Source organism: Antennarius striatus, chromosome 21, assembly GCF_040054535.1.
Source record: "Antennarius striatus isolate MH-2024 chromosome 21, ASM4005453v1, whole genome shotgun sequence".
NCBI classification, from domain to species: Eukaryota; Metazoa; Chordata; class Actinopteri; order Lophiiformes; family Antennariidae; genus Antennarius; species Antennarius striatus.
The window spans coordinates 14,018,623-14,045,265 of NC_090796.1; the positions used below are offsets into that span (position 1 = coordinate 14,018,623).

General features: G+C 40.5%; 6 protein-coding genes and 1 non-coding gene across 7 annotated transcripts; 5 read left to right on the forward strand and 2 right to left on the reverse strand.

Moving 5' to 3' along the window:
* Window positions 1-24: 24 nt before the first annotated feature.
* g6pc3 (glucose-6-phosphatase catalytic subunit 3) lies at window positions 25-3,087 on the reverse strand. Its single transcript, XM_068306316.1, has 6 exons — window positions 2,844-3,087; window positions 2,105-2,211; window positions 1,912-2,002; window positions 1,703-1,821; window positions 1,214-1,355; window positions 25-1,131 (listed from the first exon to the last, which is right to left on the reverse strand). Exons 1-6 carry the CDS (start codon window positions 3,059-3,061, stop codon window positions 789-791), a joined length of 1,020 nt encoding a protein of 339 aa, XP_068162417.1. The 5' UTR covers window positions 3,062-3,087; the 3' UTR covers window positions 25-788.
* On the forward strand, window positions 2,928-8,418 carry lsm12b (LSM12 homolog b). The gene is made up of 6 exons (XM_068306317.1): window positions 2,928-2,972; window positions 3,394-3,586; window positions 5,351-5,484; window positions 5,812-5,921; window positions 7,290-7,416; window positions 8,156-8,418. The coding sequence occupies exons 1-6, from the start codon at window positions 2,943-2,945 to the stop codon at window positions 8,246-8,248; spliced, it is 687 nt and encodes a 228-aa protein (XP_068162418.1). The 5' UTR covers window positions 2,928-2,942; the 3' UTR covers window positions 8,249-8,418.
* Window positions 8,419-10,714: 2,296 nt separating this feature from the next.
* Window positions 10,715-12,186, forward strand: LOC137588913 (phospholipase A2 inhibitor). The gene is made up of 2 exons (XM_068306242.1): window positions 10,715-11,040; window positions 11,412-12,186. Exons 1-2 carry the CDS (start codon window positions 10,756-10,758, stop codon window positions 12,153-12,155), a joined length of 1,029 nt encoding a protein of 342 aa, XP_068162343.1. The 5' UTR covers window positions 10,715-10,755; the 3' UTR covers window positions 12,156-12,186.
* A 118-nt stretch (window positions 12,187-12,304) lies between these two features.
* On the reverse strand, window positions 12,305-15,326 carry tmem101 (transmembrane protein 101). The gene is made up of 4 exons (XM_068305740.1): window positions 15,184-15,326; window positions 14,259-14,439; window positions 13,588-13,734; window positions 12,305-13,455 (listed from the first exon to the last, which is right to left on the reverse strand). Exons 1-4 carry the CDS (start codon window positions 15,312-15,314, stop codon window positions 13,147-13,149), a joined length of 768 nt encoding a protein of 255 aa, XP_068161841.1. The 5' UTR covers window positions 15,315-15,326; the 3' UTR covers window positions 12,305-13,146.
* A 1,898-nt stretch (window positions 15,327-17,224) lies between these two features.
* Window positions 17,225-18,040, forward strand: gngt2b (guanine nucleotide binding protein (G protein), gamma transducing activity polypeptide 2b). The gene is made up of 3 exons (XM_068306044.1): window positions 17,225-17,362; window positions 17,519-17,607; window positions 17,703-18,040. Exons 2-3 carry the CDS (start codon window positions 17,524-17,526, stop codon window positions 17,829-17,831), a joined length of 213 nt encoding a protein of 70 aa, XP_068162145.1. The 5' UTR covers window positions 17,225-17,362; window positions 17,519-17,523; the 3' UTR covers window positions 17,832-18,040.
* Window positions 18,041-18,483: 443 nt separating this feature from the next.
* On the forward strand, window positions 18,484-18,555 carry trnag-ucc (transfer RNA glycine (anticodon UCC)). The gene has a single exon. It is a non-coding gene; the product is annotated as a tRNA-Gly (tRNA).
* Window positions 18,556-20,721: 2,166 nt separating this feature from the next.
* Window positions 20,722-26,443, forward strand: si:ch1073-13h15.3 (inactive all-trans-retinol 13,14-reductase). The gene is made up of 11 exons (XM_068305549.1): window positions 20,722-20,878; window positions 22,029-22,211; window positions 22,535-22,776; window positions 22,849-23,044; window positions 23,965-24,162; window positions 24,246-24,365; window positions 24,465-24,603; window positions 25,151-25,260; window positions 25,360-25,526; window positions 25,630-25,789; window positions 25,924-26,443. Exons 1-11 carry the CDS (start codon window positions 20,722-20,724, stop codon window positions 26,088-26,090), a joined length of 1,839 nt encoding a protein of 612 aa, XP_068161650.1. The 3' UTR covers window positions 26,091-26,443.
* Window positions 26,444-26,643: the final 200 nt, after the last annotated feature.

Sequence of the window (26,643 nt, forward strand, 5' to 3'; positions counted from 1 at the left end):
ACTGAAACACACACTGCATGTTAGTCATTTGTTGTTTTTCTTTAATATCATACAAAATGTATTTCTCACATTTTGAAGAGTTTGGTCCAAAAAATAATAACATGAACATTTTGGTACAACACAAAACAATCCAGTTGAGTCCCCTTAAAACAAGTATCTGGAGGCAAATTGCACAAAGGAGGTATTGCACAGAATTCAATAATATGAAACAAATGAGTGCATTAGTGCTTTTCTACCAATTTAAGCCTGAACTAGTGCAACACATCTAACATTTTGATTTACTGTCCACCATCAATGAAACAGTTATACGAGTGAAATTTAACAGCAGTAACGCCGCTTTTGACCTTTCTGAATGATGAATGATTTACACAAAAGTAAAAACTATCTACTTGTACTTATTAATAAGCATCTGGTTTCCCCTGTCAAACTTTCTGAAGGCAGAAACATTGCCAATCATTACTTCTGATAATGTTTTTTTTTTTCACATCCATTCTCAAGTAACATTCAAAGCTAAACTTTGCCCATTTTCATATTTCATATTTTCACCTCAGGTCAGTCACAAAACACCTTAATATCTCTCAAATGGTAAATAAAAATATATAATGTAGTATTTACAAGACTAATGTGTATTACGATATATTTATTTACAGTCAAGGCTTACAATCGTCATATTCATGACTCATTAATTTTACCCACGTACCGATGAACTGCATTAACAAGGCATCTAAAGCGTTTACAGAAACTACTTGAGGGTGTGAAAGACATCTGGAGAGTTAGAATGATAGTTTCTATTCCTTCTTCTTTTTGTGTGTGAAAAGGTGAACCAGTCCGGGCACCAGCACCATAACAATCTGAGGCACTAAGGCAAATTTAACGAAGAACAGAGCGTAGAACAGGCCTTGTGGTTGGACCGGGATAGGCAGACGATTCACATGGTACAGTCCCATGGATGAAATGGCCAGAGACAGGGCCCGTGGAGCCCAGGGCAGAGACCATCCTCCTGGCTTCCAGTACTGAGCTAGCCCCAAACCCAGTAGGGCCCCGCAGTCTCGGGTCAGAGAGGAGAACGGGCGCGTATCCAATCGGATCCACTCCGCGTGGGTGCACCATTTTTTGGCCAAAGCAATAGACCTGAGCAAAAAGAAGTTAGACTTTCACAGAGCTGTACTTTACACACTCATCAGTACTCATAAACACACTATAAGAGTCTAACCAGGAGAGATCGAGTCCCATCCATTCCAGTCCAGTGTGCAGTATCAGAGCACAGAGCAGCAGACAGATGCTGGAGCAGAAGAAGAACAGCAGGGGGCGTCCTTCTGGTACGCTGCGGCTCAAAACAATCCCCAGAGTGAAACCTGACAGGAACAAATTCATTCATCTTCAATACTCAACAGGAACGAATAATTCACTTAAAATATGCTTAACCTAAAGGCTAAAAAAAATTAAATGCTTACATAAAAGTGTGTGTAGTCTGTCAAATATGGTTACACACCATTTATATTTACACATCATTCATGCTGTGGTCAAAATGTCAGAGAGTAATATCCTACAGTGGAATTTGAGCCAGAGGGTTTATGACAATTGATGATGTTTGCATGGCTGTGAAGAAGCACTAACCAGTCATTTTATGAGATATAAACAGACTAAATTGTCGTATCCATATGCTACATGTCAGCTTGTGCACATATGTGTGTATTCTGACCTGTGATAGAGCCAGCAATGACCTGGTGAGGGAAGTGGGCCAGGATGAACAGCCTGGAGATTCCAACTGCCACCAGTATCACCACATAGAGGAGGTATGGAACAGCTGATAACACCAAGCTAGAGCCAGAGAAAAAGAGAGTCCTTAAAAATACATCGGACATCCTTAAGAGTCAAAACATTTTATTGCTCTGGATCAAAGTGACAAACCTGTTGGTGCGCGAGTACATATATGATCCTAGCGAGGACACCACGATCCACCAGACGGCTGCCGTCACCATGGCATGTCCCGAAGGGCTGCCTGAGAGACGGGACACCTGACTTACAGCTTCAGATCTACTATGAATTGAATATAATGTCTATGATTGGCACATGCAGCACTTCTACTTTGAGAGTATCTCACCTGGACCAGTCTCACACGTGGAGGGAAACTGAAGAACTCTGGGTTGATTGTTCTCAAACAACTGTGATTCACCTATCCACCAGAAGGGCCTTTCTCCAAACAACATCCTGGAAAGAAAATGAAATCAAAACACATTATATTCAATTATATAGATTTATGTGACGTTTCTCTAAATGTGTTTAAAGTTATGGTAATCATAGTTGCATTGGGGGTACAGTAATGGTTATCTGTTGAATATTGTTTCAGCAATATCTAACACATTTTAGTATGTTTTTTTGCTTCCTGGATCAATATGTATCAAATGTTTTCTATCTTTAATGTAATGCGATAAAGAATATGAAAATCAATGTTGTCACTTTTCCTTTCTGGCCACGGACGGTAGTTTTTTACGTCGATGCTTCTCAAGTCAATGGGAACGCGGAACTATTAAGCCGTACACTATATAAAGGTTCCCGTTTTGCTCGTTTCACTCCGGACAATACGCGTGGTGGGACTACATTCATTGCAACGAACGCAGAGCAAAATACCAAATTGTTTGTAACTTAAACGATGCAGATAAATATTTAAAAATAAAACACGTAAAGTATAATTTTGTAATTTCCAAAAGTTAACTGATTTGATACAAACTCGGCGTTAGCTTTATGCTGACATGTGGAATATAGCAGAAATATCCGGACAGTAAAACTACATTTTCAGACCGGGCTTAATAATACACGCTAGCCGTTTCTTGCAGACTTACCATTTAAACACCAAGTTTAGCCACTCCGTTACTGCTGCAACCCAGAAAACCGCGACTCCCGCCCGTTTGCTGATGAAATACGTGAAAGGAAAGACGAGCATGAAGGCTGCTTTTGGATCTCCAATATGGGTGACTACAAGCCACATTTTTTCGTAACTTATTGTTCTTTGCTGAAGACTTTCGGCCATCCAGATACCTTGAGTATAAACTGCCTCCATTTTTGTGTCCTCCCGATAAATATGATAAGAATTTAATAGGTTATCAGGAATATTGATAATGTTGCACTACCGGAAGTACCGCAGCAAAGCTGTGTTCTACGTCACGTCCGTAGGCGGAGCAATTTGACTCTCTAGCAGCAGCGGCAGGGGAGGAGGACAAAGCCACAACTTTTCATTGTCGATAAATTAAATTGTACTTCCTTTTACTTTCACTTAGTCGTTTAGAAGATGTATTAATGATAGAACTTGGGAGTTTTTCTATGTTAAGTTGCAAATGTAAGTTATCTCTGGAGAAGATATCGCTGTAACGCGACGTGCTTCGACACGCCCAGGTTTCGTCTCCATACGACATCACGTCGTTTGCGTACGGCAGGCACTCCGGTTTCCTGGCGGAGAAGATGGCGGCTCCTGGACCGGGGGAGTATTTCAGCGTCGGGAGCCATGTCTCTTGCCTCACCTGCTTGGGTCAACGTTTGCAAGGAGAAGTGGTGGCGTTCGACTACCAATCTAAGATGTTGACTCTGAGTATCCTTTATTTGTTTGGGGCTGGGGGACGCCTTGCTTGGCCTGCCTGGGTGTAAGGGCCTGTAGGGTAACCGAAAATATGTCAAATAGTGATCCGCGCAGGCGTAATTGGTTGCAAATCTTTGTTCGTTTTAAAATATTTTTATTTACGAGGTAGTTGCCCATCAGTTTTGCATCTACTGAAGACCTTGTTGGTTTTGTAGGTCATTTAATGGCTTCAGGATATCTACTAGGAAGTGCATGTGTTTTGAATTCACTCATTGTATTGCCAGACCTCAACCTGGCAACGAATCCCGGTAAGGCATCATGGCTGTGCTTCATGGGCACAAACCATTGCTAGTTAGCAACCTAGCTGGCGTCTACCGCAGGTCGTCCCGGCTTGTGTACACGTAGTTACCCACGGAGTTAGCGATGCCAGTGCAATGAGACGCTATCGTTGTATCCAAGTGACGAAAAGACACTCTGTGTCCTTCCACGCTCCAGCCAGCCAGCTAGCTGCTAGGCTAACATGCTAAATTTACCCCACACTGCCGCTGCTAGCACAAATGATGGTGTTAGCATCCTCAAGCTAATCAGTTTGGGTTATTTACTATGTTTCTCGCACTTTGGAGATACTATAACATTAATTATTGTGTTATTAACGAGACGGATTGTGGTGCTGTTGGTTAAATTTCAGCATAAGTGTGAGGGTAAAGGCATCATGAGTTTATTACGCTGTAACCAGCGTTAGCATTGTCAGGTCTACACCCATGAATGAGTGTATGAGTTTTTAACATTATGGCACGATTTGTCACCTCAGGTTGGAACGAATTTTTAGTTTCGATTAGTAATACTGGTTACGTCAGTGCTATCGAAATTTAGTATGATAAGCCAAATGAATGTAGTCGATGCGATGCGGAGGTCTGTGATCACGACGGGCCTCATTTGTTTGATTCTAATGGAGCATCTAACATACACGGAGCTAACTTTTATTACTTGACTCGGGCAGTTTGCTGAAGAGCCTGGTGTTAACATCAAGATATTTTTGTCTTCTAGTTCAGTATAATGATTTAAGAGCTGAGGATGAGACTGAAGATCGATATATTTAATATATGACTGGTTGAACTGGGGTTGAACTCTGAGCAGTTAAATTTACAGCTTGAAGTTATGCTTGTCACTGTTTAAGGTTTGTACCTGTCTGGGTTTTTAAAAAAATCCTTTTTCGTAATTGCTTTTTCCCCAATTTTTTTTTTAACTTATGACCCAACCTAAGTAGAGATCAGACCTGATACCATCATTATCTTGCAAATTAGGCCAGGATTAGAGGAAAACCTGTTTTCTATGAGATTCAATCTGACCAGCCATTCCTGTATTTGCTGAGTGAGTTTGTGGGGTTATTGTCTTTAGAACTTGAACCAACAAGATTTCTGCAAACTAGATTTGTAATGGATGCATGCACATTTTCTTTCACACTTGCTAATTTTATAAAACACACTGCCAGTGGATGATTAACCATAAAAATTGTTTATTTGACTTCTCATTTCAAAACACTGAAAGCAAGCAATGTACATCATTTTAACATTTTATTCATCTACAGATGCTATTCATGGTAGTGCTGTCTTTGCTTTGGTCACACTGTTACTGGCACTACCTCTCACCATCAGTGTCAGGATTCTGTTAAGCTTCTCTGTTCTGTGAGACGGCTGTCGCCACTCAATGATCGTTTTGTGCTGTGATGCGTTTGCCATGAAGTTGTGTTCCTTGACATGCATTCTTTTTTCGAAGAATGTGCTTCTTCCAGCGGTAAGCCAAACCTCAGCGACGTCATCCTGATCAACTTAGCCTATGTTTCCGATGTGGACATAATAAATGACCGCACCGAGACTCCACCTCCACTAGCATCACTGAATGTTAGCAAGGTACAATTGGCTTTTTTGTCCTTTTCTGGGTGTATGCTCATATATATCATTCCTGTATATTTGTCAGTGAGAGCTTCATAAAATAAATTGCCAGCCTCCATGGATGCTAGTATAACAAGGCTGGTTGGGTATCTGCTGTTATCCTTATGCCTTGTCTGCATGCAGTGACAATGAGTTTAGAAATATGGAATACTTAAGCTTTTTTTTTTGCAGTCGTGTCCCGATGCTGAACGTTTAATTTTACTTTGTTTATCCTGTATTTACAGCCAACTGGTTTCTAAAGGGATCTTGCCTGATGTTAACAATACATTTTTCTGTTTTCCACAGCTTGCCAATCGAGCACGGACAGAAAAGGAAGACAAGCTGTCCCAAGCCTATGCAATCAGTGCTGGGGTTTCTGTGGAGGGCCAACAGCTATTCCAGACTATTCACAAAACGTAAGACGTGACGCTGACGAGCGTCATCACCGCGTCTTGTCTGAGTGTTGTTAGGACGGTGTGTGTCGTTTCGTAGGTGACATGATGCTGATAGCTGGATTTTGTATCGTCTTTTGGGAAACTTTCATACAACTGATACCGATTCATATTCCTGCTCGTGATTCTTGGAATAATCCCGATCTAAAGTAAAATTTAGCTTTTAATTGTAACATCATAAACATATGCTTTTTCTCCCTGCAATAACCAAATCGTAAGTTTAAACAGTCTTTAACAAATATAACAGTGGTACTTCTGATTCCTGCTGTTTGTCTTACAACCCCTTCAGCACAAGCATCTTTAGAATGTTTGTGTGACCCCTGACAAACATGATGCACACCAGACTCCAGCATCTGGCAGCGTTCCTGAAGAATCATCTTATTCCTGATTGGCAAATGCCTGAAGTTCTGTAATACTGATGTGTTTGCAGGCTGAGGCCACCCAATATTTAAAGGCATCTATAGAACTTCTATATAATTTAAGTCAAAACTAATGTTCATTGGGGGCTCTCAGGTCTGCTCAGGATCATCGTCCTTTTGGTAGGTGCAGTGGGGCCCAGCTTCATCTTCCTCATAGGTGGCAAAACTTCCTGAATTCCCTGATTTGTGATGGAATCAAACTTGTTTTACCACCCCTGAGTATGGAGCCGCTGCCATCCTTCACTATGTGAAGTGTGGTTATTTTTTTAGCATTCATTCTTCCTAGCTCGAAAGTCTAGGCCTGTTTCATTGTGCCACAGAATAGAATTAAAAAAACTTGGGTGACTTATGATGATATGAGTGAGCCCCACTGTGTGAACCTGAAACCTCGGTGCATGTTGTCAACAGGCCTCGCTTCAGGTCGTTGTAGTCCCTCAGGATAATTTGTACGCCTGGTATTTCAGGTGTCTGACATGGACCGACTTGCAATGGAGACAAATTATCTCGATGACAAATGGACGATATTTTGCTTCAAGATTTTTAGTAAAATATTTGTATGATTTGGTGTAGGCAGTCGATTAATGGTATAATTTGCCAATCAGCGTAATTTTACACCAGGGGGTTAATCGTTTCACTTACAACTGGATCTTGCAATCAGCCTGTTTTTGTTGCCTCACCTCGCAGCTCAATAACTTTTGAATTACAGGAAATAAGCTGCTGTGGAGTCTATTATCAATTTGGAGCTTGAGAAATAATTTCTTTAACTTCATTCTGGGACACAAGCTTTCTTTTTTTTTGCATTAGTCATTCCATGGTTGCCCTTATTTAATTTTGTGTTGTTGTTTTTTGGCTTAACCAAATGGAGGGATTTTTTAAAAAATTCAAATTTCATATATTTTGTTTTCATTTGCAGCATCAAAGACTGTAAATGGCAGGAGAAGAACATTATTGTGATGGACGACGTCGTAATCTCTCCACCATACCAGGTCGAGAACTGCAAAGGCAAAGAGGGAAGCGCTTTAAGTCATGTACGCAAAATAGTAAGTATGTTTTCTCTATGTATTTATATGTATATTTGACCTGACACCTATGATGTTCATGCTGGATTTTGTTTTTTTTCCTCTATTTTTAAATTCTGTTTTGGTAAAGTCAACGGCAACATCTTTTTGGATTTTCTTTTTCCTTTCAAAGATGTTCTGTTTCTTATCATACATGACTAAAACAGCAGCGAGTCCCATTTTGGATTAATCTAAGACTCCACAGAACAGTTTGTAAATGAGATGCATCATCTACAAATGCAGAAGGAACTTGAGTGAAACCTTTCCAGAAGTGTCCAACCTTCCAAAGTTTTGCCGCAGTGCAAAGCAAAGGCTCGTTCAGCAAGGAACAGAGATCCTGTACGTTACAGACCTGTCACACTGGGCAAAGAAGTGACGTCAGACTGACTCCAGCTATCACGAGAATGTGGTTGGAGCTATTGAATTCAGGGGGGGAACATATCTTTTTAAAGATGTTGATTTTAATTTTTGATAACCCGTTTTTACTTTGTTAAATAAAATGATCATTTCAAATGAGCCTGTTGTGTTTACTCAGGCGGCGTTCGCTTCATGTTAACTGTTTTAGCTGGGTTCAGAACGGTTTTACTCACTGCTGACTTGAACCATCAACTCTTTAGTGTCTGGTCCCAGGTGGGAGCTCAAGTGTTCCTGGGATGCTTAAAGTTTATGGGTCTTCCCAGAATTGATGTCCAGACTGTTCATAAATGTTTCTTCTTCACAGGTTGAGAAACATTTTAGAGACGTGGAAAGTCAGAAGTCCATGCAACGTTCACAAGCACAGCAAACACAGAAGGACTCCACTTTATCTTCTTGAGTTGGCAGCGTGGGTCGGCCGGGGAAGGCGACGCTGGTGGTTTTATTCTCACTGCCAGACCTAGTCGGCATTCCTTGTCCTCAGTCCGAGACCACAAGGAGCACTGAGGGCCCTGGATCCAGAAGATCAAAATACCATGAAATGAAAAAAAAAAGACAAAAAAGAAAGAGGAAAGATTAAATCTTAAATTAGACTTTATAAAGAATAATTTAAACATCAACCATAAAGCAACCATAGTTTCCTTAACTAACCTGTTTCATTCTGCCCCCACTCCCCCCCCCCCCATCTGTCCCCGAAACTTTCTTTTTCCGCCCTCCTTCCTTTGACCTCTGTTCCATTTCAAAAAGAAAACTAGAGCAGTCAGAAAGGCTTGTTAGCTTTATTTTCTGTCATTTTCCTTTTTTGCTGTATCCATGTTCTACTGTCTGTATTTTCTGTATTTTAAACAAAATGTGACTTGAAATGCCACACTTTAAAAGGACATTTTCTAAAATAAAAATAACAAAAATTCTGACTGTAATTTTCAGCCACTTTTTGAACGTTTAACAGAACGACTTCAGGATCTCATAACCCGACGCTAGCAGGGATGTGTATCACTGAGACTTGACGCCGTCATACACCAACTGTGACTGGACTGTCACTTGATCTGTTATTGATCACATCAGTTAGAAATGAGTTTATCATCAAAGGATTGTTTGTCAGCCTGATTGGTTCATCTGTGCAGCAACAGGAAGTTGAATTATTCAAAAGGATTTAAACTGCTGGACAGAAGATCAGTGGTGTGAAAGCTTTAAATATGAATCAGAAGATTAATAATTCGGTCTTTCAGAGGAGCAGTCATTTCTGGAAGTACAGTAGAATGTCTAGAACGAGAGATTCCTTGTGGGTTACTCTAAAATTTGGTCAAAAATTACTAAATTTTGGGGAGAATGTTGCAATAAAAAAATTAAATTTCAAATATTTCAGTTCCCCAAAGCTGCAGATGATCAAATTGGATTATTTGCAGGAGGAACTTCACAAACTCAAAATATATTTAAACCAAATCCAAAGAAATTAAATGAATTCATGTGACCAGGAAATCAATCCCCAAAGGGAAATTATTTGTCACGGAATAATTCAGATGTGAGCTTTTTTTATTTCAGAACCCATGAATCATCAGTAACTTCAATGATGAAATTGTTAAACGTCTTAAAATGTGATTTTTGCTTATTGGCTTCAATTAGAACGATTTATTCAGTCTTTATTAAAACTAGTGTAACGCAAAGAAAAGAAATGTAAATTAACGAAATCTCGTTAAGTGATGCAGAGATTAACCTCTGGCCTGTGTCAATGAGAAGTTCTGACAGAGACCACAAGCGTCTCTTCGTTGGCCTCATCTTCTCCAAAGATGGGGAAGAGGAGGAATCGACAAAGTTTTAACAGTGGAAAAACTATTGTTTCTAAATAAAAATGCTTAAGAACCCTCAGGTGACCCAAGAGTATGAAACCATAAACGTCTACAAATATAATATAAACATACGAATACAAATAATGATGGCAAAAAATTCAGATTAAAGTCTGACTTCTGTCTCATAATATAGACCTTATTTTTATATTCCGGTGGTCCTAATCCTCTTGTGTTACTCACGCACACACATATGTATGTATTTACATTACATACACATGCATGAACATCTATGGTCTGGACACAGACGCCAAAAACAAAACAGCATGTCAGCTTCTTTCTGCCGTAGGTTTCACACAGTGATCGTATAGTGGTTTGTGTTTAATTGCAGTAACATTATATTCACACAAAAATCACATTAAACATTCACATTCACATAAATCACAGCCAGCTCGACCAAACTCCATACTGTGGTGCTCTGCTGCCACCCTGTGGCGGTCAGAGAACATAGCAGGTAACTGAGACTTAAACAACAAATAGCTCAGTAGGATCATCTTTGATCAATAGGTTTTTGTTTAAGTGTGTAGGATCAAATCCTAACAGTGAGCACTTGCTCAAATGAAAGTGTGTAATACTCAAATACAATTAATCTGTGTGTGTGGAGTCAGATAGCTCAGCCTGTTAAGGTGCTGAGCAGGTGTACAGACATTATAGGTTCAAATCCCGTCATTTTTCAGGCGGTTTCCTTAATGACGATGACAAATACGCGCGGAGAAAAGTCATTTATAATATATTTCTACTCAAACTATTTACAGATCTGTCAGGTTTATTTTATTATTCCTTCGCCCTTGCCTGTAAAAAAAACAACAACAACACAGCATCATGTGTGCAAATGTACAAGCAGATGCAAATCCGTATTCTGGGCCCGGGTCCAAAACGGTTCAGGTTTGTTCCTCCATCATATTTGTTATGATCTGTTTAATCCCTTAATCTCTAATCTCATCGGTAATATTCGATGCTCATAGCGAGTTTACTGGAATTTACTGAAACATCACCAGCATTTGCTGTAAAGGGGGATCGAAACCATGACTTTTAAGTGGACCTCTGGGTGTCTGATCTGAACATGCCCGCCACGGGCTGCGTGATTCTCTGCGTGACGCTCCTGCTGACCTCGGCGTCGGGGATGGAACCGAGTCGTGACCGGTGTCTGCGCTCCGAGTCCTTGGACCTGGCGGACTGTCGGTTTCGAGGCCTGGTCCGGGTTCCTCCCGGTGTCCCCCACGGCGTTCGGCTGCTGGACCTGAGTGGGAACAGACTGACGGATGTCCGCAGCGGGTCCTTCGTGGGTCTGTGGTCCCTCAGGATCCTCCTGATGTCCAACAACAGCATCCGGACTCTGCAGCCTCGGGTACGAACAGTCACTCTTCCTGGGTAAAACGGATGATTAAAACAAAAAACTCATTCTATTTCCACCGCTGGGGATTACTGGGTCCTACCCAAGATGGTTTGCGGGCGAGAGGCGGGTGACACCCCGAGGACGACGCCAGCGCACTGCGGAGCCACATGGAAAACAAACAACCACTCATTCACACATACGAATTTGGACTGATAGTTCATGTTTTTTGGCATTACAATTGGCATTCTAACCACGTGTCTGTGCCTTTAATGTTAGATACACACAGGTATAAAAAATAATAATAAAAATCACAATATTCTGTGGAGAAAAAAAAGACCAAAATCTTACTTTGCTGAAGTTTTTGATTCATGACTGTCTTCCAGTTTCTGTCGTCGCTGCAGTTCCTGGAGACTCTGGATTTGAGTTTTAACCAGCTGGACCTGCTGCCCCGGGACTTCTCCCGCAGTCTGACCCCCCTCCAGGAGCTCCGGTTGGACCACAACCTCCTGCGGCGCCTGGACTCCGCGTCACTGGGGGATCTGGAGAACCTGAGGAAACTGGATCTCAGCCACAACCGGATCCGGACGGTGGACGTCGGCGCCTTCGATGGTCTCTCTAAACTGGTCCTCCTCAGCCTGGAGGGAAACCGGCTCAGTGCGCTTCCAGACGGCTTATTCAAGAGGCTGAGGAGCCTGGAGGTGCTGCTCCTCAGCCACAACTACATCTCGGTGATCGGGACGGAGGTTCTGGCTCCTTTGCGGAGCCTGACTCTCCTGGCTCTGCAGGGGAACCGGCTGCAGACCGTCAGGTTCAAGACCTTCCAGAGACTCCAGACGACCACCACCAGCCTCCTGATGTCCTCCAACCCCTGGACCTGCGACTGTGACCTGCAGCGCGTCTTCGACAAGATCCGGCGCGTCCGACGTTTACGCGCGTACGACTACTCGGACATCGTGTGTCAGGCTCCCGAACAGCATGCCGGGAGGTCGCTGGCGTCGCTGGACGCCCAGCTGTGCGTCGCCGAGACGGCGTCGTTGCTCGTCATCACCGTCACCGTGATGCTGACGGTGATCGGAGCCCTGGTCAAAGCCGAGAACAACCGGAAGAACAAACCCGTCACGGCGTAAGAAGCGGTTCATGAGAATGAATGGATGAATGAGTAACAGGTGGATAATTTACAGAATCTTTTATAAAAAGTTTTTATTTAATAAAAATGTTTGGATTAGTGCACAAATTTAAAAAAAAAAAACTGAGAGGTTTAAACCAGTTTGGTGGAAGTAACATCTTTATTTAACCTGCATTGAAAAGAGTGCAACAAATATAAATGTTAGCGATTTATTTTAAATAATGTAAATAAGACAATAAAAGCTCCTTAAACTACATTTATGTTGAGTTTTTGTACAAACTGTAATTTTAAGACCGCAAAGTTTAGCTCTGCGCCCATGTGGATATTATGTGATTTACAAATCCTCTTTAGCCCAAATGACAGGAGTTCCTTTCAGCCCTTTATCCTGCTCAACACCCTCAAAGCTATCGTGCTTAAAATAATAAAACAGCATTGCACCATTAGAGTTTGAACCAAGACAGGGAAATGAATCCAGTTTAATGGTCAAAATATATCGACACTGATGTCATGAGATTTTTTTTTACACAGAAAATAAAAAAAAGCCATGCTTTTTCAATTCAACAGAATTCACATGAATGCAGAGCTAAATCAATTTTTTTTTTAACCTACAGAAACATGGGGACCATTTAAGACTGAACATTTTGGAGTCAAAGGCGTTTCTCCTGTCGATATTGCAGTCCTTGTATTCAGTGTCTTATTTGCAGGGGACAAAAATGTAAACATGAATCTGAATAAATTACTAAATCACTCCCGCCCCCCAAAAACAAAGCTCCTGGTGTTTCTTTCCTCACAAAGGCAAAGTTCCCAGCTGGTAGCAGAGACAATCAATGCTGCTTACATCCAACAATCTCAGCTTGGAGTGTTTCAATCCTGAGGGGTCCTCGGGCGACGGAAACTCCCGAGTGGAAAGGACGGCCTCTGAAGTGAAAGGCCGGCGATCGCAACCTGCTCAGACGCCTCGGTGGGGAAAAGTCTGTGGCGGTCAATAAGCTTCAGCCATCGGTGGCCAGGATCAGCACGGCACCAAAGATTCCCACGTTGTGTCCGATCAGCTTCATCTGGTTCCAGAACTCCACCTTGCGGGTGTAGTGCCAGTAGCCCAGGTTTCCGTCGATGAGCAGGATCACCAGAGGCAGGACGGTGGCCAGGACCTGCGCCGCTAGACGAATGTAACACCCGGAGAGGAAAGCCAGGGCCACCACCCCAAACAGCACCCCCAGCAGCATCAGAGTGATCTCTCCCCCGACGATGTGGTTCAGATAGACCTGCTGGTCCTCTTTACTGTGCTGGAGGGAGTACACCTAGTGGGGGAAAGCCGGTACTGCGTTATTTAAAATGATAATCCTGCCTTTCTTTTTTCTGCTATCAGACCTGTTTCACCACTACTGTGGGTGTATTCAATGTTACATAACACTAATCAGAAAGGATCTTACCATACAGATGAGGTATACTCCCAGAAATACTTGTCCAGTCGACTGCAAAGATCTGCTGCGAGGTTTCTGCCGGTACACCTCCCCCGCTCCACTGGCCAGAACCAGGAAGCCTCCAATAATGGCCAGCGCTCTGGAATACATCCGTACCTGCAGGGGAAATGCGTTTAAACCTCAAATGGAATGTGTATGAAAAAAACATTCAGATTCCTATCAGTGACTTCTGAAGAGTCAGAACTCAGTGGAATAGACTAGCCTCAGAAACATCACTTCACTTAAAAAAGAAAAAAAGCTTGTCCAGTAGTGTCTCAAACTCTTTGGCTGATTGACCGAAGCATTTCAAAGCAAATGATTTTTAAAATAATTTTCTAAAGAAGCTTGAGAACATTTCATCAGAACTATTGATTAAATTGTTTTGAAATCTCAGGATTTTTTGACAAACATAATAGGAAGTGAATATTCCAACAACTTTAATAAGGAAAGGTTTACATGTTGTATTTGTGCCACATTTATATTTTTGTACTACACTCATGGGGTTGTCTCATTTTAGCTTTACACACTACTTTTACAGTACATGCATTTTATTCTGTCATCTTCAGTTTTATACTGCAAGGGTGTGGTCTGCTGTTGAGTTTTAGTCTTTATGTGTTTAAAAATGCACAAACGTGACTCACCTTCAGCCAGTCCCCGTAGTGCACCTGTTCTCCAATATATGATGCATATGTGCTCACAGCCAGTTGCACAGCAGCTGCCATTGCAAACCACCTCCTCTTCACCCCGAATGACATAAAGCTGGCGCAGAGCACCGCCACACCCATGTCCACGTACAAGTAGGGTACATGGATGTCTGGCTTCCTGAGAGGACGACGGGTCAAAGAGCATCAAAACACATTCAGTTAATTTATTTATAACATGCAGCTATTTTTTTTCACAATCTCCTGTCTTACATGGTTGTGACTAAAAGCCACAACCAAGAACTAACATTGACAAAATATATAGAATATAGAGTATACAGAATAAAGTAAGAATATATAGAATATAAAGTTAGGTCACACAGTAAATAATGCATATAAATGCATATATTTAAAAAAAAAACGGAAACATGTTTGAAACTGAGAAGATAAAGATTACCCATGTTTTCTTTAAAGCTGCTATAATTACAGGATAATTGCGGGTGTGGTAGCCAAAGAAGACCAACCCTTCACAAACTGACGTGAACAATAAACGTACTGTTTTTAAAAACAAGATTATTTCAAGAAAAATTACAGCCCGTCCGACTGGAAATTACAGACTGAACTAAACTTAACCTCTCAGTCTATTTTAATCAAATCCATACGGCTGAAACTTCCGGGCTGGGCTCTGATTTCACTAGTTGCTGAAATAAGATATCTTTCTCTGGTATATTTACACTTTCAAAAAACACACTAAAAAAAGTCACCTATTCTTATATTGTTCGGTGTTTACGAATACATCCTTAAAAACAGCTTCGACGACGATACATCGTCTGTATTTGCATAAAGGCAATTAAACAACGCTTGTGCTGCCGCTAGCCCGTCAAGCTAACTGTTTTATAGCCACCCATTCACTCGTTCTTTTCACCTTTTAGAATCCGCTCGTTCAGCAAACAGCATCAACATGCAGAAGCAGTTCCAAAATCCGAAGCGCGTTAAAATAAACGCGCCTAACTGGCTCAAAAATCTTAGTGTCTGCTTCCTACTGGGAGCTGCCATTGTTACTGGTCGTCAAGTCCCCACTGCAAATATTTGAACGACTTCCTGTTTAACTACGGAACAGGATATGGGCCAAATAATTACTTTTCTGGTTAAAAAAAAAACTCTGAGAAACAAGACGGAAATACAACACAGAGCATTAATGTGGCTCCAATTTTCTTTCATAAAAATATTTACCTGTTTAAATAACCATGTGAACTTTTACGGCGTTTTCGGCGTTTTTGTTTGAATAACGAGGCTCTTACTTTGAGGAGTATTTCCGGTGTTTTGCACACACGCCCTCCCATTGGCTGAGGGGTTCAAACCAGGATGTACAGACTCGACTGTCGAAGACCCTCGAAAATAAAAGTTGTAGACGTCGCCATCAACAGGATAAAATGAATCATTGCAGCAAAGTCTAGGCCAGAAAAGGAAAGTGAAATGAAAAATAAACATCACATATCTGAAATATTTTCCATGCACCGATAAGCAGTAGTTGATCATATAATGATCATATATCTTATTAATGGGTAAGAAGAAAAATCCCCATAACCAAAATAGGACTAGACAGGATTGTGGTTTTGATTCTAAACCCAGTGTTACCTGTTACACACATTTACAGAAATGTTCGTCATGTCAAAAAATCTGAAAAAAAAAAGCTTTTAATCATTAATAATTAATTTAACAAAATAATCATGTACAGCCCATTTAATCACTTTAAATTGATTGCACGCTCCCGAAATGCAAGGAATATAAATGTGGTGGGGAAATATTGTTCTTGTTCTTCTGACATATTTTTTTCAACCCAAATAAGACAGTATGTGATGGTGTAAAATGTAAACTCCCTGAGGTAGCCCCACAAACCTCAGTTCCATCCCACTTTTCAACAAGGAGACATCTAAAACATCTAAATAGATATTTCATTTACTTACAAGAAAGACAAGGAGAGACAATTATGAAGGACTGTAATCAGAAAATGCTTATTGCATTACTGAGTCAAGCAGTTGTTAACATGGTTACTCGTGATTTTCCAGTTAATGAACTGAAATCTGATTTCAGCACTAATGTTGTGTGAAAAACCTTCTCCATCAGTATCAGTTGTTCAAACTGTGAAGCTCAAATAAGATTGTCCAATGAGTAGGAGAGGTGTTCCTCAGGTGCTCAGTGACACACTGGCTCTTCATGTACAGGAACGTTTACACGTTGACCCTCAGTGACGTATCTCAGGTTAATCTGGAGCAGATGAGACTAACCCAGATCCTGAACGGCTTAGTGTGAGTCCTGTCGAAGGTTTACTTCAGGATCAGTAGCTCCTCATGTCTCAGATAAAATGTCAGTTGGAGGTTATTAGCACAGAGTTATGGGATGAGTGAAACTTTATCATTTACTTAAGAAGCCGTTTGGATGGACAAAAGTGCTTCACACTGCATAAGTACATTCATTCACCCTGTGCAGGGAAAACCGACCAAATGATTGTTGGGAAAAATAATTAAATTGTGATTTTTAACTTAAATATCAGTGTCAGTTTTCCTCTTGAAGATTCTGTAGTCTCCTCCATGTCCACAAAAAGCTTAGAGAAACTCACTGGATATATTGTGAGATAAAAGTATGTAACTAAATTAGAAGTGAAGACCAGATTTCTCTCTTCTTGGCTTAAGATCCTTAGTATATTTAATACTTTACATGTATTATTTCACTTGGTTATGTACTAAAGACCTGTAATAACATACAGATTCTGATGTCTGTGCCTGCAGATGCTCAGACATCTCTCATTGCTATTTAACTGTCTCACTTTCTCCCCTGATCTGCATTCTCTTCCCGTCTTCCTTCCTGTTCAGGGGTCATGGCTCTTGATTGTTTAATCTCATCACGGGGGATTGGTGACATCAGGTCCAATCCTGTTCCGACCTCTCCCAAAAGCCAGCAGCGGGGATCAGGTGGGATGAAGAGCAGTGGGACGGCGAAGATCTGTCAGTGTGGAAAAGCGATCTTGAAGGGAAAGAAGTACAGTCGATGAGCTCTTAGGAGCAAACACTTCTCTCGTCGTTGGGGATCCCACCACTCAACAGGTAAAGACTGCCGATTGGGGCATTTATGGTGTATTTCCATTCAAAAGGAAGGATTCTTGAGAATCTAATCTTATTTAATTTTTGACTTTGACCAAATTGACTTTCTGGAATTCTTTGTGATATTTTAACATTTTGATCCAAATTTCATCTTTCCAGCCAGGATGGCTCGGGATATGTCAGATAAGGAAATCTTGAAAATGGAGTTGGAACAGTTGAAGAAGGAAGTTAACACTCCTAGGACACCAGTAAGTGAACTGCCTGTATCACAAAACATATTTTTCTAGCTGGCACGTTTATTTGTGAAACTTACATTTTCCTTCATGTCTCCTCTTAACAACAGGTGGCTGCAAACTGTGCAGAAACCATTGCTTTTGTTGAGGAACTGTCTCCTAACGATCCACTGATCAAGGGTGTTCCAGATGACAAGAACCCCTACAAGGGAGATAAGGGAGGCTGTATGATAACATAACACACAGACGTTCATGAGAGAGTTGTTTTTTATGAGAGGCAGTTACAGTGCTGTAATGTTCCTGTAGAATGGATGCAACGGTCAGTAGAAAGAATAAAAGACTTGTACTGGTACCGTCAGTAGGATCCCTGTATGTACCCCCGGATGTGAAAATGTTTCTTTGTTAATTTGTAATTAAACTAAAATAGCTGTACAAAGCTTTTACCTGATCTGTCTGCAGTCATTATTACATTTCTGTATATATTTGTATATCTTCCTTTTAGTGCATTCTTTAGTGCACTTTTATGTCACTGCATGATTGCATCTGTGATATCATACCAGTTAATGATAAACAAGGCTGATTTCATGCAGTTTGTCGGCCAGCATCTCTTGAGATAATGAAACAGGACAAAGTCACAGCAGTGGTGCAGCTGCTGCTCGGCCCTGATTCTTAATAGGATTTCCGGTCAGGCGCAGAGGTCAGCTGACACCGAGCCGCTTCCCGCAGCAAACACCTTAAGCTTCTTCTGGCAGCTTCACCCCAACAATCTCTCCATCCAATTAGAGTCATTTCAATCAATTCAAAAACAAAACACCAATGTCTTGTTTCTCACTCAACCACAGCGTGGATGGATTCAGGAACAGGAGCTCCAGTTCACTGTCCCATTCTGTGGCGTTGGTGGTATAGTGGTAAGCATAGCTGCCTTCCAAGCAGTTGACCCGGGTTCGATTCCCGGCCAACGCAAAATGTTTTTTACAGGAGCTCAGCTCAGTTTCGCCTCTCTATTTGAAACAACTTTTTCCTGGGCGCCGCCACGTGGCTGCCTACCACCCTACCCAGTGTGTGTGTGTGTGTGTGTGTGTGTGTGTGTGTGTGTGTGTGCGTGTGTGTGTGTGTCACGACTCTGCCGTGCAATATACATTATCTGCAGAGGGAGAGAGGGCAAAAAGAATGTCGAACTGGAGTGAATATTCATTTCATTTAAATCGAATTAAAAATGCAATAAAACTTAATAACTGTTATCTAAACTCGAGGTACTGTATGACTTTATTTACTTCTTTTTATTCGATTATATTTATTTAATAGCACACAATTTACAACAATGTACGGCACTTCAAGAATTTAGAGTATTGCTTTAAATCACTATACCTGAAAGTTACACAAAGTGCTAAAATAGTATAATGTTATAATATCATTAATAAAAACCCGATATTATTATATTGACTTTATATTCCATGATTATAATATAAAGAATGCACCCGATATCTCTAAAAAAAATATGAAAAATAAAGTTAATAAGGCTTCGAGTGACCTCACATGAGTCAAGTGGAAGCTAATTAGCTCTGCATCGAGTTTCCGGCTTGAAACCAGAGGTCGAGGATTCGTGAGCTTCTGCCGGACACAGCTGAGTCCATGAACGAACTGTCCGAGGGGAATTGCTTTGTGGGTAATGTAGTCAATAGGGATAAACAAACAAGAGGCGCGCATAAAGCATACGACGTCATATATCGTGGCAACATAGGTGACGTAAAGTACTTAATTCTTTAACATAATTCCAAATATGGATAAAAGCTTTATTAACAAACTCTATAATTGTAATTTGCAATCTTAATCTTAACACTATCGGTTCCCAAAGCCAGCCTGTTGATAGGAATAAAATTGTTCTAATTTTGTTCGTAAAACCACTTCATCCATCCATCCATCCATCCATATATACATACATACATACATACATACATACATACATTTGTTCTAAATAAAAATACTGCATAGCTGTTTATATGTCTTGCAGGTAATCAACTTTGCTGGAGCCAACCTTGAATGTCAACAAGAGGCAGGCTACACCCTGCATGAGATGCCAGCTCATCAAGGGCCCACACAAAAGTCAAACAACCACGCTCGATCATAATCACCCAGATAGAACCCACGTAGGTAACATACAAGCTCTGCACAGAGAGCAATCAAATCCAGAACCTTCTTGCAACAGCGCTACCCACTGCACTGGCCTATAACTAGTTCAAAACCTTAATTAACCTCAGGTCACTCTGACCTAAAGAACACAGGCATCCCGGGGAGCAATTATGGTGACATTCTACTGAGGTGTGCGTGGACTCTGGTACTGGACACATATAAACATTAATGGTTCCATTGGTCCCTCACTTGAAATACAAATGTCCTCCTTGAGGACGATGAAAGTTTGTGTTTCTGAACTGCAACTGGAGCAAATGAACCTTATAATTTCTCACTAGTTTCAGATGAAATCTGAAACTTAGGGGTGAATAACTCAAAAATATAACTTTGAATGCAAAATCTAGGATAATATAGTTCAGTACAATAAAAGAAATTTAAAAAAAAAAAACAAGCTTATACATAAATTTACAGATGACTGTTATCTCAGGTGTAAAATATTTTGGATTTCACAGGACAGTACCCTTCAGATCTTTATCCACCTCAAGTGCTGAATCCATATTTTCTCTCAGACACTGTTGCAGAAAAATAAAGCTGAATACAGTGTTTTTACTTTTTATCTTAATTGCCTTATCAGATAAGACCGATATCTTTAAAGAATGAAGACCTTCAGTCAAATCAAGAGAGATTATTCTGTTGCAGAACCCACTACAATATTTGCTTTTAACCTACTTGTCTGCACTCAGCAGAAACATGTATACTATAACGGTTCCAGGGAGACCAGTGTTGTCATCTGGACATTATTATCACAAGAAAAGTGAATCTTTCAAAAGGATATCTTTATTGCTTGTCATGTCATGTTCCAATGTGTCAAACTCCTGGCGTTCCTCTGCAGACCTTTGGCACATTGCATCATAAAAACGAGGCCCAAGAGGAGAGTTAAAGCCGTGCCAGCAGTCGTGAACGCCGCTGCAGAAAAATATTCAGTCATTTCTCTCCGCAATGTGGCTCGTGATTGTCCTGGTCTGGGTGGTCGTATGGGCCGGCGGCACATACTGGTACCTGTTTGGAAAACCCAGTCCTTTCTCCCTGGAGACGGTGAGACCTCCCGGACCTCGAGAGTTTGATCAGAAGAAACGGGACAAAGTCATCAAGCAAGGTGAAAAATGCTTGTATGCAACATCACAATAAATCTTTAAAAACACATGACTTGAAATTTGAGACCTGTTCTTTCATTGAAGATGATTTAAAATTAGCTTGAAGAAATTAATCTTGGACATGTTTGACCTTTTGTATTTAAAAAAAAAAAGTATTGGATCTGCTGTCAAAACAAAGAAACAGACAAACATTCATCTTACATGGTGGCATGAATTTACTTATTATATATATATATATATATATATATATATATATATATATATATATATATATATATATATATATATATATATATAAATAAAAATAATATATGGGTGGTGCCATGGTTCATCATCCAGATCTGGAATTAAAAAAAACAAATACTATTACAGTACACAATAGAAATAAATAATGTCTTCATGCTTGGTGCCTGCAGTGCTTGGAGACCAGAAACTTGTGTAAAATTTGGTGGACATGGAATCAGTACTAACAATTAGCTCTAACAACTGCTATTTCTTTCCTGCTTTTTAGTCAACACATATTGTGTTTTCTACACTTGAATTTTAATAAATAAATTTGATTGATTAGAGTACAGCTGGAGATTTCTCTTGGGTTTCTCAGTCAGTAAAAGCGTTTTGAAATGTCAGCTGATACGATTAAGTGCTTTATAAATAAAAGTTGACAATTTATTGCTACAGAACCAGCCTAACTGGCTTCCCTTCTTTATGCTAACTGTTAAGTTAACATAAAACTAATCAGTTTCTGGAAATAGCCTTTAAGAGATTTCCACTTTGGGTTGTAAATAAACCTGTTAGTCTATTTGAAGCTTGATTACATAATATTATCTACCACTGAAGGACATATTCTATGACCCTAAAACTATTATCTGATGTCATAAAAAGGTACACAAACAACAAGTTTATGGTAGTTCTTACTTCCACTGTGTGCTGCTTGACATCTAAATAAGCAGTTTTACATTATCACATGCATAATTTATTTTCATCTGTGCCTTGTCTTAATCTTAATTAGATTACGACTAAAGGATAATGTCAAGTGTTTTATCTACAGTTTATTGCCAAGAGGAAAACTGAGATGTACTTTTAAGAGAACGATTGTATCTGAGAGACAACTTGGGGAATACATTTATCACAGTTCTGTGTGTTTGTTTCCAGGTTTCAGCCTCGATAAAGTTCCCCAGAACCTGGATGTCATTGTCATCGGGAGCGGCATTGGCGGGCTGACAGCCGCGGCCACGCTGGCCAAAGTGGGAAAGAAGGTTCTGGTGCTGGAGCAACACGACCAAGCAGGAGGATGCTGTCACACCTACATAGAGAAAGGCTTCGAGTTTGACGTCGGTAAGACCGCCAAGAAGTGGTCACATTCACAGAGGCTGTTATTCATCAGTGACACGCTCCCTTTAGGACAATGAATCAAATCTCTTTCTTATTTCTTACTGTAAAACATCTAAGGATTTTATTGAATTTCATAGTTTTATGTTTGATGAAGTACAAAAGGGATTTAATTCCAGGTCAATCGACTTCTTCAATGATCCAACTGCTCTTTCTGCTCTTTACTCTCAGAGACACTTCAGCAAAACATTCTTCTTCCTTCTGATCAGTCAAAGAACAGGTTCATAGTCCATGTGGAATAACCAAGCGTCCATGTCTGTCCTCTGCAGGACTTCACTACATCGGCCAGCTCCATGAGAACAGTTTATTGCGCATTGCCTTTGACCAGATCTCTGAGGGTCAGCTGGAGTTCCATCAGCTGGACCAACACTTCGACACCATCCACATCGGAACCGGGGCTGAAAAACGATCCTACCACATCTTGTCTGGTAAAACGGAGATGAAAACCAACCTCCAGAAGCAATTCCCTGATGACAAGGAGGCCATTGAGACGTTCTTTAAAATCATGAAGGTAGTGTCAAGGAAGCGGTATCGCCCTTCTATGGTTTGGACCATTTGTTCTAAATGTGTCCTGTGCTCTCAGGTCTCAGCGAAGAAAACACACTACCTGGCGACCCTGAAGCTGATCCCACAGTGGGTGTCTCTATTCCTGCTCAAGTCAGGCATCGCAGATCTCATCTCCCCCGTTTTTAGGCTCTCTGGAACATGTGCAGCAGACTTTGTGAGCACCTTGACCAGCAACAAGGATCTCCATGTTATCCTTTCTTATTTATTCTATGGTGGGTGATCAAGTGGGCTGAAAGCATAACCAGATGTCATTAATTTAGTCTCTTCAGTATTATAATTAGACAGGAACTTTTCCATCACAGTTAGTCCTCATCATATGAACACAATTGGTTCTGAGAGATTGAATTGTTCGTAAGTTGTTATTTATTAAACTCCAATCGTTAAATTGCCATTTGAGGTCATTTAAATGCTACTCCAAATAATAAAGTACTATTCCCAGATTTTCCTGAAACAATAACAGGACATAAAAACAGCAGATAATAAATAAAATACTGTAGCACCGTAATGTAACTTTAACTTCTCTACCTCTGCGTGAATGACGCGCTGACGTCACTTCTTGGTCATCAAAAGTCAGACACGTCTTTTTATGATTACTTACTGTTTTATTGCATTAAGTTTCTCAGTTAACTTGATCAGTAATTGACATCAAGTAGCAAAAACATTCAGTCCTACAGAGGGACAACCTGACAACATAAAAACAACACATCACAAAATAAAATAAAGGTACATTTTGTTTCGAGTTAAGTCGTTCTTTATTATATGTCGGTTTAAAAACAGACACACAAAAATAATCATGTAATTATATTAAAATAAGTACATATAGTTCCAATGTCTCATTATTCACGAGATTTCTTTGAATTCAGATTACTAGTTTACAGTAAACTTTTTCTCCTTATAATTAAATCCTTGGGGAGGTGAAGAATAAAATACTTCAGGGAACTCTCGACCAATTTTTAAGCTCATCCAACAACAACAGTCACGTCAACTTTATTTATAAAACCCCGAATGACACCAGTTTGTACAGTGAGATTGGGTTGTGACTGATAGCAGGGCTAAATATAAATTTAGTCCAACCATTCATGCTACTATTTTCAAAAATAACGCAATGAATCCTTTATTTCTGTGTAATCAGGGGTGCCTCCAAATGACTCCAGCGTCCTGATCAACGCCCTCCTGATACATCACTACAAACGGGGTGCCTACTACCCGAAAGGAGGTGCCAGCGAGATCGCCTTCCACATCATCCGCACTATTCAGAAATATGGAGGAAACTGTCTGGTCAGAGCTCCGGTCTCACAGATCCTGGTGAACCAGAAGGGAGCAGCCTACGGTAACCCCAGCCCAGCTCCGCTTAAAGACAAGGCCGCTCTGGAGGTTTCAGAACAACAGCTTCTTCTGTGTCCCATGTGACAGGGGTGAAGGTGAGGAAAGGTCAGGAGGAGGTGGAGGTTCACGCACCAGTGGTCGTTTCAAACTGTGGCATCTTCACCACCTTCCAGAAGCTTCTACCCCCTGAGATTCAAGTCAAGGCAGGTGAGCAATAAACTTTTTTTTTTTTCAATGTACATCAGACTGCATCCAGAGTAATGGTAAGCGGGGTTTGACGTCTTTGCAAATCTTCCTAAAATCCAGATATTCAGGAGAGGCTGAACATGATGAAACATGGCAGAGGATCTTTTTTGGTCTTCTCTGGCTTTGATGGAACCGAAGAAGAGTTGGGTCTCACTGCCACCAACTTCTGGCTGTTCAAAAACAACGACATGGACAAGTCGTGAGTATTTAAACACACCAATCCTGTTATTAACTAAACGGGGTATATATATATATATATATATATATATATATATATATATATATATATATATATATATATATATATATATATATATATATATATATATATATATATATATATATATGAGTACTGTATACTAAATTAAATAAATGAAATAAAATTAAACCACGAGGGGGCATTTCTCCAACACAAGGGGGCGCTGCTGTATTACAATTAGTGATGACTGTATTCCACAGATGTAAAACTAGCTCTGCTTCGTGGTGGATTGTTTTCCTCTTATGGTTCAACTTTTGTTTTATTACAAAGACTGTTTAATATAATTTAAGACTTATTCAGCCTTTACGTTGATAAGCATAGACTGTTTAGTGTGTAATAACACATGCGGCCTCTAGATGGCGCACATGATCAGACAATCGAATCTAAAACCATCGTTTTTTTTATATGAGGCCATATTGCATATTAGTGCAGCACAAAAAGCTTTAAATGTGGGAACCAAATATTCTATTAATCCTTTTTTTTAAAGGATGGATGACTTCTTTGCACTGAGCAAAGAGGAAGCACCAGATAATATTCCAATGATGTTCATCACCATGCCATCTTCCAAAGACCACGAAGCTTCAATAAGACACCCAGGTACAACCTTGAATTCTTCTGTTTAACAGTACTAACAAATCACATATAAACACTTTTCACTAAACACTTTTGACATCTCGTGTGTTTTCACCATCACAGGAAAATCTTGCATGACAATTCTGACAATGGTGAAGTATGAATGGTTTGAGGAATGGAAGGACACAACTGTGCGCAAAAGAGGTGATGAATACTACAACTACAAAATGAGATTTGCCAAGAATCTCTTTGACTGGGCCTGTACGCTGTTCCCTAAAATCAGAGACAAGGTACAATGAGTCACACATGCACACATGTTGAAATACAGTATGTTGGTATTGTCTAAAATGTAAATTCATTTGAGTTTTTAAAATGCTTGTTTTTGTTTTACAGTTGGTTTTCCAGGATGTGGCGACCCCTCTGACCAACATGCACTACCTGGGCGCCCAGCGGGGAGCCATGTACTCCGCCGAACACAACCTAGATCGTTTCCAAGCCGAGTCTGTGGCGAGGAACAGGTGCAACACCCCCGTGAAAAACCTCTACATATCAGGTGAGAAAAACGACAAACTTGATGAAGGTTTTTAAGTTTTATGAAGGTCTGCAAGCAGAGTGTATTCAGCCAGTTCAATCCAGACTCCAGAAAGTCTTTTCTCATCCAGCTGGTTGTGTGTCTGTGACCTACAGGCCAAGATGTGTTCAGTTGTGGGATAGCAGGTGCTCTGCATGGCGGACTCCTCTGCGCCTCTACCGTGTTGGATCACATCGTCTACATCGACTTGCTGATCCTCAAGAAGAAGCTGAAGAGGAAAAAAGCCAGAGAGATGTCCCAACAGGCCAAGAAGCTGCAATAACCAGGCCCTCGACTCCTCCTGCAGGACAGTAGCGGAACTGCTTCCAAACCCAGACCCTGATCATTATGGGACTCGAAAGGAAGTCAGCACCGCTGTGTCCCAGATGTTTTCTCACTGCTGATATTATAATGTCGGCCGATACCGATGAGAGAACTTCTCTGACAGTTACGTGGAGTGGATATTTTGTCCTGTCTGACCTAAAAGGTTGAGATAGAAATGTAAAAAAAAAAAAAAGCAAGTTTCACAAATGAAACCCTCGAGGTCCAACAGTCCTTACCAATTAAAATTAAAATGCAATCCAGATTCCATGTAAGTGCTGTTGCAATGCAAAATAAATAATAAAAGAAAAACATCAACCATTACTAGAATCTACTTCAATATAAGAAGAGCAGTGAGGAATTTATTCATAATTTAATTTAAAAAAATCAAATAGTACAATTTAATTAAAAGAGAAAAAACAAATAAAATATCGCTGCAAATTGTTCTTGAGTGTGTTTTTATTTCACATGACCACGCAATGAGCTGGCATCTTGTCCAGGGTGTACCCCACCTT